The sequence below is a fragment of the Diceros bicornis genome, chromosome 13, assembly GCF_020826845.1.
Source record: "Diceros bicornis minor isolate mBicDic1 chromosome 13, mDicBic1.mat.cur, whole genome shotgun sequence".
NCBI classification, from domain to species: Eukaryota; Metazoa; Chordata; class Mammalia; order Perissodactyla; family Rhinocerotidae; genus Diceros; species Diceros bicornis.
The window spans coordinates 43680452-43699317 of record NC_080752.1 but is presented as its reverse complement, the minus strand read 5'-3'; the positions used below and the strand labels follow the sequence as shown (position 1 = coordinate 43699317).

General features: G+C 50.5%; 1 protein-coding gene across 3 annotated transcripts; it reads right to left on the bottom strand.

The window, feature by feature from the left end:
• Nucleotides 1–608: 608 nt before the first annotated feature.
• On the bottom strand, nt 609–18295 carry SESN2 (sestrin 2). Of its 3 annotated transcripts, none has more exons than XM_058553403.1 (10): nt 17860–18295; nt 10962–11027; nt 8610–8807; nt 8027–8209; nt 7704–7916; nt 6458–6608; nt 5758–5876; nt 5213–5403; nt 3115–3259; nt 609–2470 (listed from the first exon to the last, which is right to left on the bottom strand). In XM_058553403.1, the coding sequence occupies exons 1-10, from the start codon at nt 17947–17949 to the stop codon at nt 2384–2386; spliced, it is 1443 nt and encodes a 480-aa protein (XP_058409386.1). In that variant the 5' UTR covers nt 17950–18295; the 3' UTR covers nt 609–2383. The 3 variants fall into 3 exon arrangements, with proteins under 3 accessions (XP_058409386.1, XP_058409389.1, XP_058409388.1); XM_058553406.1 differs by lacking the exon at nt 17860–18295 and adding an exon at nt 9912–9981 and having other exon boundaries at nt 10962–11024; XM_058553405.1 differs by lacking the exon at nt 8610–8807.
• Between the last annotated feature and the right edge of the window lie 571 nt (nt 18296–18866).

The window sequence follows — 18866 nt, the reverse complement described above, 5'->3', positions numbered from 1 at the left end:
TGGCACTGACACAACTTGGAGGTCACATCTAACTCCTTATGCCTGGTTCTGTCTCCTTGGTACTGGAGAAGGATAAGAAGCAGGAAAGTACACTGTGGTGGGGCAGGGGACACAAGTGCTCCCCGCAGAGATTCTCAGTCTCCCTCTGCCACAGGGGGAGCCCGGTAGTGGGAAAAACAGCAAGGTGAAAAGCCAAGGTCTCAGGGTCAAACAGACCTGGGTTGGAATCCTGGCTTCACTACTGACCACCTATGTGGCCTCAGCAATGTCATTTTACCTCTGAGTCTTGATACTCCTGCAGGATTGCTGCAGATTCAGAGAAATGGCCTCCAAGACCCCAGCCCAGGGCCAGGGTTAGTGAGAAAAATAACACAGCCATTATTATTCCACGATGCCAGGCCAGCCACAGATGGGTTGGCAGGGCTGGACACCCAAGGGACAGAAGTCGACTTTCAATGCCAACCACTCCCAACCCTGCAGTCACTGGGCACAAGTGCCCAGCAGGGGAGGGGCTAGCAGGTCAGGTCCATGATGCAATCATAGCTCCCTGCTTATGCTAAGAGGTGAACCATGACCCCTAGGAAATGGAAAAACAGCCCATGAACAAGTACAAAACAAAACCTCAGTGAACTTTTATTTCTTATCATATGGAACCGGTAGCAAAGCCAAGATTTCTGCACTTAACACTGGATATCCCTCCCACCCCACCCCAAGGGACATTTACAGAGTCATCATGTCCCCTCTAGAATCCAAACCCTTAATGCTGGGGCCTCGTCCCTCCTGCCCAGCTTCATTGCAGGGAGGGCTTTGAAGCCTGAAGTGGGTGCCAGTCGCTTTCCCATGCCTGCACGGGTGTGAAATGTGGTGCACTGACTGGGCTCCTTTCTGCCCCACTCCGGAGAGCAGGGGCAGAAGCAGCAGCATCCTAGCCCTTGCCTTTCTTTAGTCACCTCCAAATGGGTCAGAGAGGAGGCACATTCTGCCAGAAGGGCAAGGGAAGTCATAATTCACAGCTTGTTTGCTACAGAAAGTGCCTGGGATCAGTCCTTGGCTGCTTCTGCCTCCAAGCAATCCACCTAAAATTGAGAAAAGGGGAGAGAAACTGGGATGGGAGGGAGGAGTCCTTGGAAGGTCACCAGGACAGACTGACTACAACAGTGAGGGTTCCCAGAGGCCTCCGATAACCTGCAAAATTCGCAGTTTGCTGCTGGCAGGTTGGCCTGGGAATCCCAGAGCGAAGACTCAGACGTCATAGGTATGTAGTCCCACCCTCAGTGTGCAACTGTGGAAACGGAGGTCAAAGAGGTTTGGCAACATAGCCTGGTCGCTTGGCCAGTGGCAGGGCCCAAAGAAGAACCCTGGGGTCTCCTGCCTCTCCCTCTAGGCCACGTGCCACCTAGAAAAGCTCAACTTTTTGGCAAACATCTGCGGCAGAGCCACAGTAGATAGGAGAGAGGGGTGCCAGCCTCTGCAGGGCACGTGCAGCTCTGGGGAGAACAGATTTCTCTCTGTCCTCCCCTTCTCAGGCATTGACTGTGGCTCCCGGGGTGAGGCCCCGAAGAACCTTACCCATAAAGAACCAAAATACAGAGAATGGATAATATAATACTCCCTCCTCTTCAGAAGGCAAAGTGCCCAACAAAGACTCAAACTCTCTAGAGAGAATTTGCTTTTTTGATGCACTTGGTCTCTCTCCTGGGGCATCACACCACCAGGCAGGGGAGAAAAGGGTGAGAGGGCAAAGGAGGTCAACGGAACTGAACTAGGATTGGGGCAACCAAGGAACAACGGGCCTCAGGCTGCCTGAAAGAACAGGCTTTTGGGGAGACGGATGCACAGACCAGCTGTGACCCTGACTTTCACATTGATAGATGAATGGCAGGTGGGAGGTAACGAAATCTGGGAATGAGGGAGGGGGAGGAAAGGCAAAGCTGCTTGGAGTGTCAGTCCCTGGAGGTGTGTGCACCTCTCCCTTGGGGGCCAGCCAGGGACTTCCCAGTCCAGGAAGGCCACAGTGCTTGTGGTGCCTGGGGCCCAGCCTGCTGGCACACAAGTCCGAGCTCAGCCCGTTTTGCCTTCCTGTGCCCTCTGTCTCTGAGGTCAGGGGCAGGAAGAAGGGCATGGCCCCTGGGGATCTGCTAGTCCTCTTCCAGCTTCTGGGGCAGAGCTGAGATCCCAGAGTCAGTGCAATGATCCTGTCCATTCCAGTGAGAAAAAGTGGGTGTGGCTCAGGGGCTGCACGTCACACAGAACCCAACCCCCAGAGTGGGGTGGGTGGGCGTGGAACAGAAAGGGATTGGGTCTGTTTCCAGACAGAGAAGTCCTTGCAGGGAGGAGGATGCCCCCAGGGTCAGCTGCTCTGGACCCAGGTCCTGCGCAGGAGTCAGGTCATGTAGCGAGTGATGGCACGGAGGGCGTAGAGCAGGGCGGCTTGCATGCGGGCCTCCAGGAGCAGCAAGTTCACGTGGACCTGGGGCACAGAGGAGACCTTGTGAGTAACTGATGTCACTTCTCGTGATCCCCATCCCTCCCCACACTATCATTACCCTTGACCACTCCCCTCATCCTTCCCTTTCCTATAGAGATGCCCTGACGTTTCCTAAGCGTCTGAGCAGTTTGGTACAACGACCGCTGAAGAATTTCAAGCACATTCATCCCTATCATGATTAATCTCTTTATCCCCCGAAGCTAAAAACAAGAGCTACCACTGAGCACCTCTTTGGGATCAGAGATTAACATTCATTTTCTCATTTCATCTTCCCAGCAACCTTGAAATGCAGGCAGTATTTATTCCCACTGTAAAGATAAAAAGCTCAGAGAGCTAAAGTGACTTGCCCAAGGTCACATTGCTACTGAGTGACAGCATTATGATTTGAACCCAGGTCCTCCTGGCTGCCACTGAGGACCCCGTGAAGCACATTCCCATTTTACAGGTGAGTAAACGGAGTCTGAAATCACACAGTGGAGTAGGACTTGAACCCAGAACAATACGCCCAGGTGTCCCACCTGGAGGGACAGACACAGTCTAGGGTACCTCATTGGGTCCTGACCCCTAGCACCCTCCACAGGCCGGGCTGGTCTACTTCCACTCTGCTCATCCCCCATGGGCTGTACCTTCTCTGAGTGGCGGAAGTGCCTCCAGAAGAGGTTGTACATTCTTCGGGTGGTCTTCTCTGGGTAGCAGGCCACTGTCTTGATATAGACCTTGAGGTTCCGCTCCAGGAGCTGGTTCACCTCTCCATAGTCATAGTCATCATATCTGGATGGAAAGGCCCCAACAGCATCACTCAACCTCTGCTCCCAAAAGTAGCTCCTCTCCCCTACCCCCACCCTATAGAAGGAGGAACAGAGAGTGGCAAGAAAAGGCAGAAGGTAGGAGGCAACTAGAAGCTTGGTTCCTCTTAGAAAAAACAGCTGATGTCATATATCACAGGCCACCAGACTCACAGGGAACCATTCCAAGGAATGCACAGAGAATGAGCATGTGTTAAGTACCAACTCTGTGTCATTTGAACATGTACTCATGGAATCCTCAAAACTATTATACTATGGTATACAAAACTATTATATGGAATTGTATTAATCAGGCTCATTTTATAGATGAAACTGAGAATCAGAGAAGTGAAGTCACTTGCCCTAGGTCACACAGCTGGGAATGGGATTCAAATCCAGCTCTGCCTGGCTTCAAGGTCATTTTCACTACTTAATAGTAAAGGCCATGGAAGATGTGGCAGAAGGTCAGTGCAAATATTTACCCTGGAGAAGGAAAAGGGGAAGGGTAAGAAGGAGCTGGCATTCATTTTACGGATGAGCAAACTAAGGCCTGGAGAAGGCAATTAACTTGTTCAGAGTCAAAGAGCAAGCCAGTGACAAGTCTAGAAGTCACTTTGTCATTCCCCAGTCCAGTGAGCCAGTGAGTCATCACAGATCAGTGTGGAAGGTGAAGATTGGTTGAAAACTGGCGGACAGATTTGGTAGACAAAGGTATAGGAGCAAGGACCATGTCAGAGAGTGGATGGCCTGGACCTAAGAGCTGGGCAGGAACTAGCCTGTGCTACACTCTAAAATGCCTGTCCATCCTTGGCCTCCCCTGGGTTGGAAACCTGCCAATGACCAGCAAGAGGATGGCTAGTTAAGTACAGCTCAACCCACTAAGTGAAATATGATTTACTGCTAGGAATACACAGAAAGACACATTTTCTACAAGGAACAAGTACCTTTTTAAAAATTTGGGGACTTCTTTTTTATGCTTGGAATAAAGAAGAAAAATCATGTGTTCATTAAAATATGCTAACATTTGATTAAATGAGAAAAATAAGTGAAATAAGTGGGCAATAAAATTTTTTGGTAAAATTATATATATTTTGAAAAACTGCAAACTACCTAAATATCCATCCATAGTGAAATAGTTGAATAATTATGCTTCATCCATAACAGAACACCATGCCATGGTTAAAAAGCATAAAAGGTCTATTCACACTGACAAGGAAGGTGGTTCACAAGAGATTATCAGGTGAATGAAGCAAGTTGCAGAATATATTGAGTATGATCCCATCACTTAAAAAGAAAAACCTACTCAAAAAAAAAAATCAGAAAATACTTAGGTAATAAGATGAAAATGTAATTCATCCCATATTACACAGAGACAACCATTATTAAGTAACATTTTAGTGTATAGACTTCCACACATTTTCCATGCATGCATCCACTTTTAGTAAAAAAAAACAAAACAAAAAGAAGATTCTGGTTGTAACCAGCTTTCTCGTATTTCTCAAATTTTCTCAATACATTTTGAACATTTTTCCATGGCAATATAAAGAGATCATTATTATAATTTTTAATAGCTGCATAGTATTTCACTAAATGGATACATCATTATTTATAGCCCCCTACTGATGGGCGTTTATGTTGTCCTTATTTATTATGAGAGGAGAAGTGCTACTTGGAATGGAAATACAAACACAACTATATATATAGTTATATATCTCCATAGTTATCTTTAGGGAGTGGAATTAAAGAGTTTCACTTACAAGGTTCAAACAGTCAGCACGTCTATTATCTTCTATAATCAGCAAAGAAATAAATTTGCTTTGAAAAACAGTACAGGCAGGAAGAAAGGGAAAGAAAAAACAAAGAGAAAAAAGAAACAACTTTAGCTCAGATTGAGGACTTACAGGGCACACACGCCCTGGATGAGGAAACATGTGCTCACCTGATGCCAAAGACGCAGTGGATGTAATTCCAGATGGCCCTGCGGAGCATGGAGGTGTCTACTCCGCTGTGCATCGCAATGGTGTTGTAGGTGAGGCTATAGGCTGCCTGGAACTTCTCATCCAGCAGCTGCCCGCCCTCGGGGTAGAGCCGCTGGATCAGCGAATAGCCATGGTCCTCCCAGGTATAATCCTGAGAAATGCAGGAAGGGGTCAGTGAGTAGAATCTTTGGGGCCCAAGGCTGGCCAGGGAGACCCCCTCCTCTGGAGCACAACCTGGCTCTCCATAATGCGCCCCCCCCCCCGCATCTATCCCCGCTGCTTGATCTGGGGAGCCGAGGATGCACTTTGGTGATGACCTTCTCCCCTATGATCAGGGTCCCTTGAGCTTAGGGCACAGATGGGTCCCTTCATGATCCAGGGTCCCCCACCTGCCTCACGGAATCTTGAGGGAGAGAAGGTGCTCAACTGTCTAACCACTCAAACCACCCACCCCCTGCTTGTTTGTAAATCCGGAGCAAAGCCAAGACTAGCGGGGAGAGCCTACCTGGGCGCGGAAGGTGGGCGGTGCCTCAGCCCCTCGCCGGGTGAAGTCCTCATATCCGAAAGTGGGGTCTTCCACAAAGCACAGCATGTCTGGGTGTGGAGAGGGCTCCAGGATGTCAGCTGAGGACGTCAGGAAGAGATCACAGTGAGGCCAATGCATGGAGCACAGAGGCCTCCACTCCTGATTAATCATCAATAGGGGGCTGGGGAATGCAGAGCAGAGGGCCAGAGAAAGCCCCTCGTGACAGTGAGTGAAACCAGGACTTCAGCTGGAGCCAGGCCTGGGGGAGAAGGTGAATCAGACCCATGGACCCAGGGATAAGGCCCCCAGTGATAATAACAGCAATCATAACAGTAATTTATGTAATTCATGGAGCTGCTTATCCCGGGCCAGACTCTGTGCTAAGAGCTTTGCTTCTGTTGTCTCATTTACCCTACACACCAATCTTTCACGTGGGAGGAGACTGAGGCCCTGAACAGGAAGTGACTTATCAGTGGTCACACTGCCAGAAAGGTTAACAGGCCAGGATTCAAACCCAGGTCTGACCCCAAAGCCCATGCTTAGAACCTCTTGGAAGGGGTGGTTGAGACGTGGCTGCCTCCAAAACACAAGAGGTGCAGTAAGTAGAGGTGCCTACTTGCCAGCAGAGATGGCGTGAGAAGGGGCAGCCCCTGGAACCTGGATGTCTGTGATCCAGTACCTGAGGGGGTCACCAGCAGACTCTCCGACTTCTCCAGCTCAAAGCGGCTCTCCATCTCCTCCTGGGATGCTCCCTCATCCCGCAAGAGGCTCTCCTGCAGCTGCCTCATGCGTTCCATCAGAGCTTCCACGTCGCGGGCGGCCTCAAAGCCCTGGAGGAGGGACCCAGTGGTGACCACCTACTCCTTCTCCCTCGGCCCCAGGAAACTCTGCACATCTTTCCCACATGCCAGGCCTTCCTGAATGATCATAAAGGCCTAGTGTCTCCTCTGAGCCAGCCACTGAGCTGGGCAGCTCCTACGGTCTGTGCTCCCCAAAGTGAAGTTTAAGAAGCTACAGAATAGACATGTCTTTCCTGAGCATCCACTTTCCTCACAGGTAAGGGATTTTTAAAGTATCTATATCTATATCTATATCTATATATTTTTTTGTGAGGAAGATCAGCCCTGAGCTAACATCTGTAGCCAATTCTCCCCTTTTTGCTGAGGAAGATTGGCCCTGAGCTAACATCCATGCCCATCTTCCTCCACTTTATATGGGACGCTGCCACAGCATGGCTTGACAAGCGGTGCGTCGGTGCGCAGCAGGGATCTGAACCTGCGAACCCTCAGGCCGCCGTAGGGGAGCATGCACACTTAACCGCTACGCCACGGGGCTGGCCCCTATATTTTTTATTAAAACAAACAAGGCCACCTTATAGAATAAGAGGCAAACTTTGTGGGGTTTTTTTTAATTTTTATTTTTTGCTGAGGAAGATTCGCCCTGAGCTAACATCTATTGCCAATCTTCCTCTTTTTGGTTGAGGAAGATTTGCCCTGAGCTAACATCTGTGCCCATCTTCCTCTATTTTGTATGTGGGTTGCCACCATGGCATGTCCACTGAGTGGTGTAGGTCCACGACCAGGAACCAAACCCGGGCTGCTGAAAGCAAGCACGCTGAACTTAAGCGCTAGGCCACGGAGCCAGCCCCCAAACTTTGTATTTTTAAAGGTGCTAAAAACCAGGACACTTTAAGCTTATGGGGCTATGTGCTGAGAGGCCAGTCACATGGTTATTTCATTTAATCATCACACCCCACTACGAAGTAGGGGTCTTTATCCTCATTTCACGGATGAGGAAACCAAGCTTCAAAGTCAAATAACTTTTCCAAGCCCTCTCAGTATGAAATAGGGAAACAGTGGCTTCTAATCAAGGACCAGAGGCCATGTCAGTTTCCTCTCCCACCAAGACCCAGGCCTGTGACTTACCCCAGAGTTGTTCAATGGATCCCCGCTGGGGGGGCTGCTCTGCCCACTGGGGGGCGAAGGTGCCTGGGGGGCAGGGCTGCCCTCCGGGTCCCCCTCAGGGAGGATGCCACAGCCAAACACAAAGGAGGCCAGCGAGTGGCAGTGGGTGAGCAGGACCAGTGCCTGGATGAGCTCCGCCAGGGACCAGCTGTGCTCGCCCGTCTTCAGCAAGGCCTGGAGAGGAAAGAAGGCCAGACTTGCTCAGTGCCTGCCCCTGCACTGCCCGCCATGCCCCAGCCTGGCCCCTGTGCTCCCTCGATGACCTGCCTCTCTGCCCACTGCACCTGGATGTGCTCCTTGGTGATGAGCCACGGCCGATGTGCCAGCAACTTGTTGATCTCACTGAGCTTGCGCAGCTTCTCAGGAGCACGGTGGAGGCCAAGCAGCCACTCGGGGTCACCGCCAGTCTGCAGAAACTCAGCCATGTGGGAGCCCACCAGGTAGGAACACTGGTGGCGGGCGGCAGCCTGTGGAGGTGACGGACAGAGCCTAGGTCACCCTCTTCTTTCTGTGCCCTGCTCAGGGTGGTGCCCCATGGAGGGAAGCATCACAGAACTCATTGTTGCCTGAGAGGCAGAAAACTTTGGTTCTAACCATAGCTCTGCCACTGGTTTTTTGTCCTACCTTGGCAGGTCACCTGACTTTTTGGGCCTCAGTTTCCCAACCTGTAAAGCAGGCACTAAAGAGGCCTCTCTTCAAAATCTAAAATTCTAGGGATGGTCAGATAAAGCCAGGGCTTTCCTCTGCTCTATGCTGCCTCTCCTGCTCGTCTATGGAATCAGTTCAGGACGCCTCCAGCACAGAGATGTGAGGACAGAATCCCCCCACGTGGCCACCCCTACAAGAGTCAGGCTCAGACAGGCTCACCATGATGGCAATGTAGTGGCGCCAGGAGCTGGCTAGGGGCCCATCTGTGTGCAGCAGCAAGTAGTGCAGGCGCCAAAAGCTGCTAAGGTAGTCGGGGTGCAGGCCCATCACCACGGCCAGGTTGTCCACCCGCCCCGAGGACATCAGCGCCTCCAGCCGCAGGTGCTGCTCCAGGCTCCCAGCTCCCTCCCGAAGGACCTGCCAAGCAAAGGCCAGGAGAGGATGGGTCCCCCTCCTGCCCTCCCCACCAAAGAGACCAACATAGTCATTGCAGTGGGATTATAATAGCAAGAAACTGAAAACAACTGCCATGTCCAAAAAAAGACAATAGGGGAGGAAAAGATATTTCATTAAGTGATTAAACAAATAGAGCATATCGGGGCTGGCCCCATGGCTTAGCGGTTAAGTGCGCGCGCTCCACTACTGGCAGCCCAGGTTTGGATCCGGGGTGCACACCGATGCACCGCTTGTCCGGCCATGCTGAGGCCGCGTCCCACATACAGCAACTAGAAGGATGTGCAACTATGACATACAACTATCTGCTGGGGTTTTGGGGAAAAAAAGGAGGAGGATTGGCAATAGATGTTAGCTCAGGGCTGATCTTCCTCGAAAAAAAAAAAAACAACAAATAGAGTATATTAGTATATAGTATAGGTGGTATATTTAAGTATAGTTTCTCCTGCCTTCCTGAAGCTTCTAGTCTAACAGTGCAAATCCATACAGCCATGGGAGGTGGGTGCAAAATAGTTCACACTTCCTGAAGGCTATCTCCGTGCCAGGTCTGAGCTTGGAGTTTTCCCTGCATTATCTCACTGAATCTTCCCAGTTCACCTGTAAGGTGAATACTTATCTTTCCCCACTGACAGCTGAGGAAATCGAGGCCCAGAGAGGTTTCATTCTTTGCTCAAGGTTACAGATCTAGTAAATGCCAGAACCAGGATTCAAATCCAGATTAACCCCAAAGCCTCTTTCTTTCCTTTCTTATAAAAGAGGAGTGGTTATTTATAAGTGATAAAATAAAATACAAGAACAATACTTGAGCTTCAAATTCTGGGCTACAGACATAAATAACCAGCGGGTGGTTGTTTGCTTTGCATTTACAAAGGGTGGAGGGAACTAGGGGGGTTTAGACGTTTGTTAACAGCTCATTAACTACTTGGCCTCCACGTTTAGGAGAGCAAAGAGGACAAGGAAACAAAACATTTGTCTTTGTTCATTGAAGGCCAAAGAGAAAGAAAGAAACTGTTATTTTTAAATTTTTCTGTGAACGTGTTTTGAAAGTATCCCCGCCCCCTTCAATACCAAGCTAGATTGTCAGCTCCATGGTGGCCAGGATTTCTGTCTGTCCTGTTCGCTGCTGCATCCTCAGCACCTAGGACAGTGCCCAACACAGACTAATCATTCAATAGATATCTGCTAAATAACTGAATGAATGCTCTGACTCAATAGATAAAAGATGTCTCTGCTGTATTAAGTGAAAAAACAACAAAACATAACAACAACCAAAAAGAAAAAGATGTTGTAAACTATGACCTTGGTTCTGTATTAAAAAAGTCTGGAAAACAGAAGCAAATAGTTAACTAATGGTGATTATCTCTGTGGGGGGTGGGATTACAAGAGACTAGAGCTTTCTGAAACATTGGAAATTTTTTTAATAAAGAACATATATTACTGGACCGGCCCCGTGGCTTAGCGGTTAACTGCGCACGCTCCACTGCTGACAGCCTGGGTTTGGATCCGGGGCGCGTACCAATGTACCGCTTCTCTGGCCATGCTGAGGCCATGTCCCACATACAGCAACTAGAAGGATGTGCAACTATGACATACAACTATCTACTGGGGCTTTGGGGAAAAAAAAAAAAAAAACAAGAAAAGAAGAAGATTGGCAATAGATGTTAGCTCAGAGCCGGTCTTCCTCAGCAAAAAAAAAAAAAGAGGAGGATTAGCATGGATGTTAGCTCAGGGCTGATCTCCCTCACAAAAAAAAAAAAAAAAGAACATATATTACTTGAAGTTGAAAAAAAACTTTAATACATGCACAGTCAAGGAAGAGAAGATACACATAGATAGTTCTGTCTTCTTTAGGAAAAACAGGCCTTGTTCTGGGAATCAAAAGTTTGTTCATCACCTAGCTGTGTTATTATCACTTTATCTCTTTGAGCCTGTTTCTTCCCAGCAAAATGGGGTTAATACTCCTGCTTTGCAGAGCTGTTTTGTGGATTAAATGAGTCAGGAATCTGAAGGGGTAGTTTCGAAGCTGTTATTTCAAGAGGGGAAAAGACCCCCGCCCACCCAATGCCCCATGTCTTTTCTTCCCAGGGACCAACAATTCCTAACCCCTTCCAAGCTTACCTCCTCCACTGGGATGAAGGCACTGGGCCCTCGGGGGCCTCGCCGAGCCCGGCTCTCCCTCTGCTCCTAGAAGGAAATACATCACTGTTAGTTGAAGGTAAAAGGGAGGACTGTGAGGATAGTTATCTTTCCAGTTTTCTCCTCCTTCCTGAGAGGCCACACTGAGCTTTTAAAACCACCTTTCTGGTGCACCCTGCATGGAGGAGTCAGGTGGGAGATAGACACCTGTTTGGTGGGTGGAGAAAGGATAAGCAAGGAAGAGGGCTCACCCCACAGACTGAGTTCTTCAGGAACTGAGCAGGGACCCAGGAGCCCCAATATTGGGTGGGAGGGGCCCCGTGAAGGGAAACATACAACCATCACCACCTCACAGACTACCACCATCTCTCATCTGGACTACCACCCACAACCTCACCAATTGTCTCCCTGCCCTCTCCTATCCATCCTCTACTAAATTAACAAAACAAATGAATAAATAAAACACTCTCCTTGAACCCCACCTCTAGGACTAGGAGCAGATTTAGTGAGTACATGACCCTGGCGGTTCCTAAAGAGGGCAAAATTTCTGTAGCCAGAGTAAACTTTCTCAAGAGCAAATCTGATCAACTGGCTTAAAACCCTGCTTCTACCTCCCATAGCCTTCCAGATAAATTAGCGGCTTAGGCCCATCGCCCTCCCACTGGTCACTCCTGTTGCAAACCTAACTCTTATAGTCTTCCAGGGTCTGGGAACCTTCTTCTGACCCTCATCTGTGACCCCACAATTACCAGTGCTTTTGCTCCTGAAAACACTGCCTTCTAATTGTCTGACTTAGGTCTCCCTACTAGCAGCTCACCTGCTGTGGAGAGCAGGGCCAGGTCATTCATACTAGTCTGTGAATGAAGAAAACAGAGAAAGCAGAGAGGCGTGGAGGGAATCAGGGCAGAGTGTACAATGCTGACAGTAGTGCCTCTTCTGATGTTCATGTATTGAAGCTTTTTTGGAAACCACCAGAGTCACACACTCACCAAATCTGCTCCTAGTCCTAGAGAGGGGGTTCTGGGAGGATGTTTTATTTATTCATTTGTTTTGATAACTGGGAGGGGGGCTCTCAGGACTGGCCTTGGAAACAGTTTACCCAAACCAGAGCCATGCCCTCACTGGACAGAGACAGTGTCCCCCTAACTCTCCCCTTCTCATTAAAATCCAGACTCAGTACCAATCCCCAGGTGTCCAGGGACTAAAGATTATAATTGAACCTTCCTTCTCAGATGGCCAAAAGCCCCCTAAGGGAGGCAGACCTCTGGGGCTCTGAAAGACCACAAGGAAAGAACAATGGGACCCAGAAGTCAATGAGTATCAATTCTGCCACTAACTTACAGTGTGACCCTGAGAAAGTAACCTAGACTGTCTAGGCCTTAATCTTGGACAAAGAGAGTAGTTGGCTGACTGCTCAGGCTCATTTCAGCCCATACTTCTGGGAGCTACCAGGTCAGGCTGGTCCAAGTCCAGCATAGAAACCTCCACAGTCCCCATGCACTCCCGTTTCAGTTTCCCTGCTCCCTCACCAAAAAGAGCCTAACAGCTCTGTCTGGGAGATAAGGATTGCTGACTCCACAAACTGGGCCTCCCTGCCCCCCCAGGTGACCTGAGGACAGATTAAAAAAAACACAGCTAGGTGGGGTGGGGAAGGGCAGGGAGGAACTGGGGTTGGGGGATAGGACTGGGGTGCTGAGGAGGTACAGGAAACAGCCTTGGGAATCCCTTCTCACTCTAAAATCTGCCCCCGGAGCTGTCAAGGGAAGGAACTGATACATGTGGGTCTTTAAGTGATAGGTCTGGATCCAACAAATTTTCAGCCCTAATAACGATGATGAGAATAACAAGAATAAGAATAAGAATAAGAATAAGAATAAGAATAGAGTAGAGTTAAAAGATAGGGGCTCTTGATACAAACTGCCTGGGCTCAAATCAACTGACAACTCCACCACCTATTATCTGCTAGCTATGAGAGCCTCAGTTTCCTCACCAAATAATGGGGATAATAGTACCTACTTTCCCTTGGTAGTCTTGAGGATTTAATGAGATCATGCCCTGCAGCCCTTACCTCAGTACCTCCATCACAGTAAGCACTTAATAAAAGTCAGCTATCATTAACCTCATTGTTATTTCAAACAAAGCCTCTCAACCCAAGCAGTGCATTAGAATCCCTTTGGGAAGCTTTTAAAAAAATACCAATGCCCAAGTCCCACCTCCAACAATTCTAATTTAACTGGGTGGGGCCCAGCATAATTTACAGCCAGGGTGGAGGGCCATTGTTTTGCACCATTTATTGATCACTTTCTCAAGTATCAGGCCACTGTGCTAAGTGCTTTCCAGGTGGAACCAGAATTAATCTGTTCATTCGACAAACATTTTTGATGAGTCTATTGCAGGCAGCCAGAGTACAGAAGGGAAAAGACAAAGTCTCAGTCTTCACAGAATTTCCGATCTCATGGAGAAAGACAAACAAACGATGAACAGGATTTCAAATCATAGGTTATATAAAGTAAACAAAATAGAGCAATCAGAATGTCTGATGGAGTGGGCGTGTGTGCAATATTTTAGTCTGAATAGACAGGGAAAGCAAGGAGGCAACCTTTGAGTTGATATCTAAATATCAAATATCTAAATGAGTTGATGAGAAGGCAGCAGGGCCTGTAAAGATCTAGGGGACCAGCATTCCAGCCAGAGGGAACAGAAGGTGCAATGCCCTGAAGGCAAGAACAAGTAGATTCCAGCCCAGAGCTCCAATATCCTGAATGCTTCCCTGACCTTGACACACAGAACTTCAGGAGAAGCAGACAGGGCAGGGTCCCACTGTCAACAGATGACACCTCCAAATCAGCCCTCCCCTACTCCCTGGGGTAGTAAGTCAAAAATAATAAAGGTAGGTAACAGCACTGATTACCACTGACTAAGCATTTATTTCCCATGTTTTTTTTTTTTTTGAGGAAGATTGGCCCTGTGCTAACATCTGTTGCCAATCTTCCTTTTTCTTTTTTCTCCCCAAAGCCCCCGCACACAGTTGTGTATCATAGTTGTAGAGCTGCAGCTCTTCTATGTGGGGCGCTGCCTCAGCATGGCTTGATGAGCAGTGAGTAGGTCCGCGCCCTGGATCCGAACCGGTGAACCCCAGGCTGCCGAAGCAGAACGCGCGAACTTAACCGCTAGGCCACCGGGCTGGCCCCTCCCACGTACTTTAGGGTAGGAACTACTACTACTAGGGCTCCCATTTTACAGATGAGATCAAGGCTCAGAGAGGTCAAGTCACTTCTGGTCACTCAGCCAGGAAGGAGGTAGCACAGTTGGGATACAAACCAGGTTTCTGCAAGCGCAGAAACTATTTCCATTCTCTAAACTTCTCAAGGTCCCAACAGCCCCAAGGCTTTGCACCTGGTTCACCAGGAGTGAGAAGCTTCTCCCTGCCCACATCCCCAGGGATCCATTGCCCCCAATCCCAGCACCTGTCACACTGTGTTGTTTCTTACCTTGAGGATGCACACTGGATCTAGTTCCCTGTTGTTACCCCAGTGTCTAGCACAGCACAGTCCAAATAGAACTTTCTACCATAATGGACAGAAGCGTCTAGCCATGGTGGCTAAGCATTTGAAATGTGACCTGGGCAACTAAAAAACTGAATTTTTAATTTAAAAAATTTAATTTCTCTAACTTGAAATAGCCATATGTGGCTAAAGGCTACAATATTGAACAGTGTAGGTTCAGCACAGCTGATAAAGGCAAGATCTCCAACCCCAGCTTACAGATGAAGGAAGGGAAACCAGACGGGGCAGGTGACCTACCCAAGGTAACATAGCTAATATGGGGCAGAGGGAAGACCAGTGGTGGCTGTTGCTCTAGTTCCAACTGAGGGGATCACCCGGAGCAGCAGGAACACTGATGTGACACAGCCCTCTGGGGAGCCACTCCACAGGGAGGGCTTCATGCAAGTTGCAAAAAGAGGATAACTACCTCAGAGCTCCTCATTTAAGCGCTCACTAAATGTTTATTTTTATATTAAGTTAGGCACTTGCCCACAGGTTCTGTCTAATCTTCATCTGTTTTGGGGTGAGGGTGGGGTCTCTATTTTGCACACAAGGAAAGATTAAGGCTCCAAAGTTTAAGCGCTGACAAGCGGCCAATCTGAGATTTGAACTCAGCTCTGTCTGGCTTCCAAGGGTTCTGTCCACCACCCACATCAGCCTCTCGGAGTAGCCCCAGCCTTTATTCTTGGTATCCTATCCAGAGCCTGCAACTCCCAGGATGCAGCTACAGACACCTGTGAAGTCACTCTGCCAGCTGGGGAGGGGCAGAGACTCGCCCCTCCCACCCATGGGCAGCTGTGGTCTGCTGAACTCAGACACTTGCCTGGGTTTACACCTGAGAGGCAGACATAGCCCAAGCAGCCTCTGACCTCCGGCCTTGCGGGTAAGAGAGTTGAGTGGTGCCATAAACTCGTATGCCCACCGTGGGTTGGGCACTAGGCTAAGTGCTTTATGCATTTGATCTGGCCGGTTTCTCACAACCACCTGGAGGGAAATAGGTCTTATTACTCTTTCAGAGACAGCTCACTGAGGCTCTTTCTGAGTCCTGTTCCAGACGGCACAGCTCAGATCTGACTTCAAAGCCTGCACAGTTCACACGGGTCAGCTAAGCCAACAAGGAGCAAATGATTACGAGTCATTATTAGGTGCTAAGAACAGTGCTAGGGATGTGACCTACAGAGTGTTCCTGGTCTAGCAAGGGAGACAGGCAAGAAACGCCTGATTACACAACTGTTGCACTATAAGTGGGATAAAAGCTCCTACAATGGAGAAAGGGGACGGGAGGGGGTATGCAGAGGGGACTTAAATGGTGAGGGGAGGAAAGGCTTCCTCAAGGAAGTGATGTTCGAGGAGGTGATTCTAGACCTAACAGGGGTCTGAAAACATACTACCAGTACTAGAGTGAAGCATCCGAGGCCTTGACCCCTTGAAAGGGCGTGTGGTAAGTGATGGGAGTTGAGGGACTGAACATTTGGGTGTTCCCTTGGGCCTTGGACGTCAGGCTCTGTAAGTTCAGCACCCTGTGGTCATCTAAGGATTCTGCTTAAAGCAGACATCTTCCCGCGGTCAGTCCTCTTTTCTTGAGAGCAAGAATATGTAGAGAGTTCAGACATCACCAGCTTTTCCTGCTGCTGACACGTGGCTTCCATCTAAAAGCTGCTCTTTCCGAGCTGCCCAGACCACCTGGGGCACTCTCTTCTCCCCAGACCCCTTCCCAGGCACTGTCCCAGAGAGGGATGGACCAACTCTCACCTCAGGCAGGAGGGACAGGCTCAGGCCCCCCCTCGTGAGACACTCTGGGGAAAGGGAAATGTGTGCTATGCCACATTCTATCGATAGCTAGCATGTATGACGCAGATACAATGTTCCAGGCACTGCGCTTCAGGCCTTTGCTTGCATTCTCAGTCAGTTCTCCCAACAATCCCTCAGAGATACTATCACGTTTCCACGGGAGGAAATTGCAGATCAGAGAAGTAATCACTTGGCCAAGGTCACACAGCAAGTGAGTGGGAGGGCTGGGACACGAATCTGGAGCTCTGCAGCTCTAGTGCCCAGGTGATCTCAATAAATAATATTATTTCCATTTTTTCACAAAGAAGGAAACAGAGGGTAAAGCGACTCGGTCAAAATTACACAGCTGAGAAGTGGCAGGAGCAGGTTTCATTCCATGGTAGGGAAGGATAAACAAGTTAGAAAACCCAGGACACAAACCATCCACCGCTGGAGGCAGGATCCCCAGAAACCACGCGGCTCAGAGAAGAGCAGCGATTTCCCCAGGGTCACAGTTTAGGACTAGCACTTGTCTGACTCCCAACCCCAGTAACACACTTGCACCATGCTCACGCCTGGAAACTAAAGAAACAAGCAAAACTCCCTGCAGTGCCAAGCACACTGGGAAATCCTAGAGACATGCAGACCAAAGAATGAGCTACTCAATGGGGTTAGTGAAGGAAGCCTCTCCATAGCCCTTTCTGGGCCTCGATTTTCTCATCCTGTAAAATGGGGCTATAGCAGAGCTCATATTTTGCTAGTTTAGTCTTGAGGACTTAGAGAAAAGGCAGAACCCGGAGCCTGGCATCTCGTAGGTGCTTAATAGTAAAATGTCCATTATGGACGGTAGTGGTGATTGGGGGGGGGCGTGTCAGACCAGGCCCAGCCTTATTCCTAGCCTCACTGCAAAGAGAGCCCCTGCGAAACAAACTTCTGGAATCTCAGATCACTCAGTAGGGCGCAGCCTAATCGGCGCTTGGTTTCGCGAGCTGCGGCCAGGGTTTTCCCCTCTTTACTCAGCTTTGACCGCCGCCTCCCCACGCCGTGGACCCGGCAGCCCGCCGGAGCCACGGAGCCCCGCGCCCCCCCGTCCAAATCAGGGGTGCAGGTGAGGGCGGGGGACGAGGTCGACCTTCGCTGGCCGCTTCCCGGCGCCACCTTCCCCGCCCTGGGGGATTGGAGCGGGGACGTATCCTACGGAGAAACAGTCCCTCGGCCCGCCAGCCCCCGCCCGGAGGAAGGGACTCTGCGGAAGGGGGCGGGGAGGAGGAGTGGTCGGCCCGCTGCGGCTGGGATTTGCCTGGACTTGAAGACACTCTCGACGAGAGCCCAAACCCCAGATAACCTCAGAAGGCTCCCCTCTCATTGGCCAGGAGTCCGAGGGAGCCTTGGAGGGCTCCACAGCCCCGGGGGGTAGGGGGCGGAGAGGGCCGAGGCTGCCAGTTGATGCAACCCCATTCCTGGCTTCCGCACCCCACTCCCCCTTCCCTCAGCTCCGGACAGCCCGAAGCTCGGACGCGGCTGGGGGCTCCAGGGAAGAGTGGCGTCGCTCGGCCGCTGCTTACCTCTTCGGCCCCGGGGCCGCCGCCGCCGCCCCGGGCGAACGGCAGGTAGCCTTTAAGCTCCGTGCGGCACTCGGAGTCCGCAACGATCATGGTGTGCGCCAGGACCCACCGCGGCTCGCCGACGACCCGTGCACCCGAGGGGGTTCGGGACGGACGCACGCAGGAAGCCGAGGCTGGGGGCCGCTGGGGAGGTTCTGGAGCCCGGGGTGTCTCTCAGGGTTCCAGAACGCTCTGAAAGCCCAGAATCCGGGAACGGCCGCTGCTGCGCTGGACTCTCCCTTCCTGCGGCCTCTGGAGCGGTGAATGGCCTCGGGAGCCCGGGATTGGCCGCGGCACAGGGGTTTTCACGGCCCGGAGTGCCTGGGGAGTCCGCAGTGGCCGGGGCTGCTCGCGGACCCAGCGCTCCTCAGCATCCCCGCCGCGGAACTGCCAGCGCTCGCCGGGCTCTGACACCAACAGCGCCGCTCAGCCCGCTGCGGTCCCCGGGGGAGGGCGGGGACACAAAAGCCCCGCGCCGCAGCCAATCAGATGCCTGTTTCCCGGGGAGGCGGGGGCCACACCTCCCTCTGGAGCCGACAGCTGGGCCAATCGGCACCGGGAAGCGCCTGGGAACTCTGGGAGCTGTAGTCAGCCCCGGCGAATGTTGCAAACTTTTGCAAAAGGGTTTAGTCAGATTGTTGGCAATACCGGACGAGAGTGACAACCCGGAGAGTCATTAGAGCTGCGTGATGAAACGGGACTTCACCGGGCTGGGCCGGAGAGTCAGGTGTGAAATCCCTCCCAAGTGCGTTCTTCAGCTTTTCAGTTCCTGGAGGGACTGGTTAGGGTTAGGAAAGGTGGTGCTAATTGTAGAGCTGAACGCCAGATCTTTAGAGATCAGAAGGCATAGCCCTATTCCTCTGGCCTCCGGGAGGGCTCCACCTTAACATGTACCAGACACAGGGAGTCCACCTTACTTGTGGAGTCTCAGGAAAGGCCTTCATTCATTGAAATGTCCTTGGCAACCT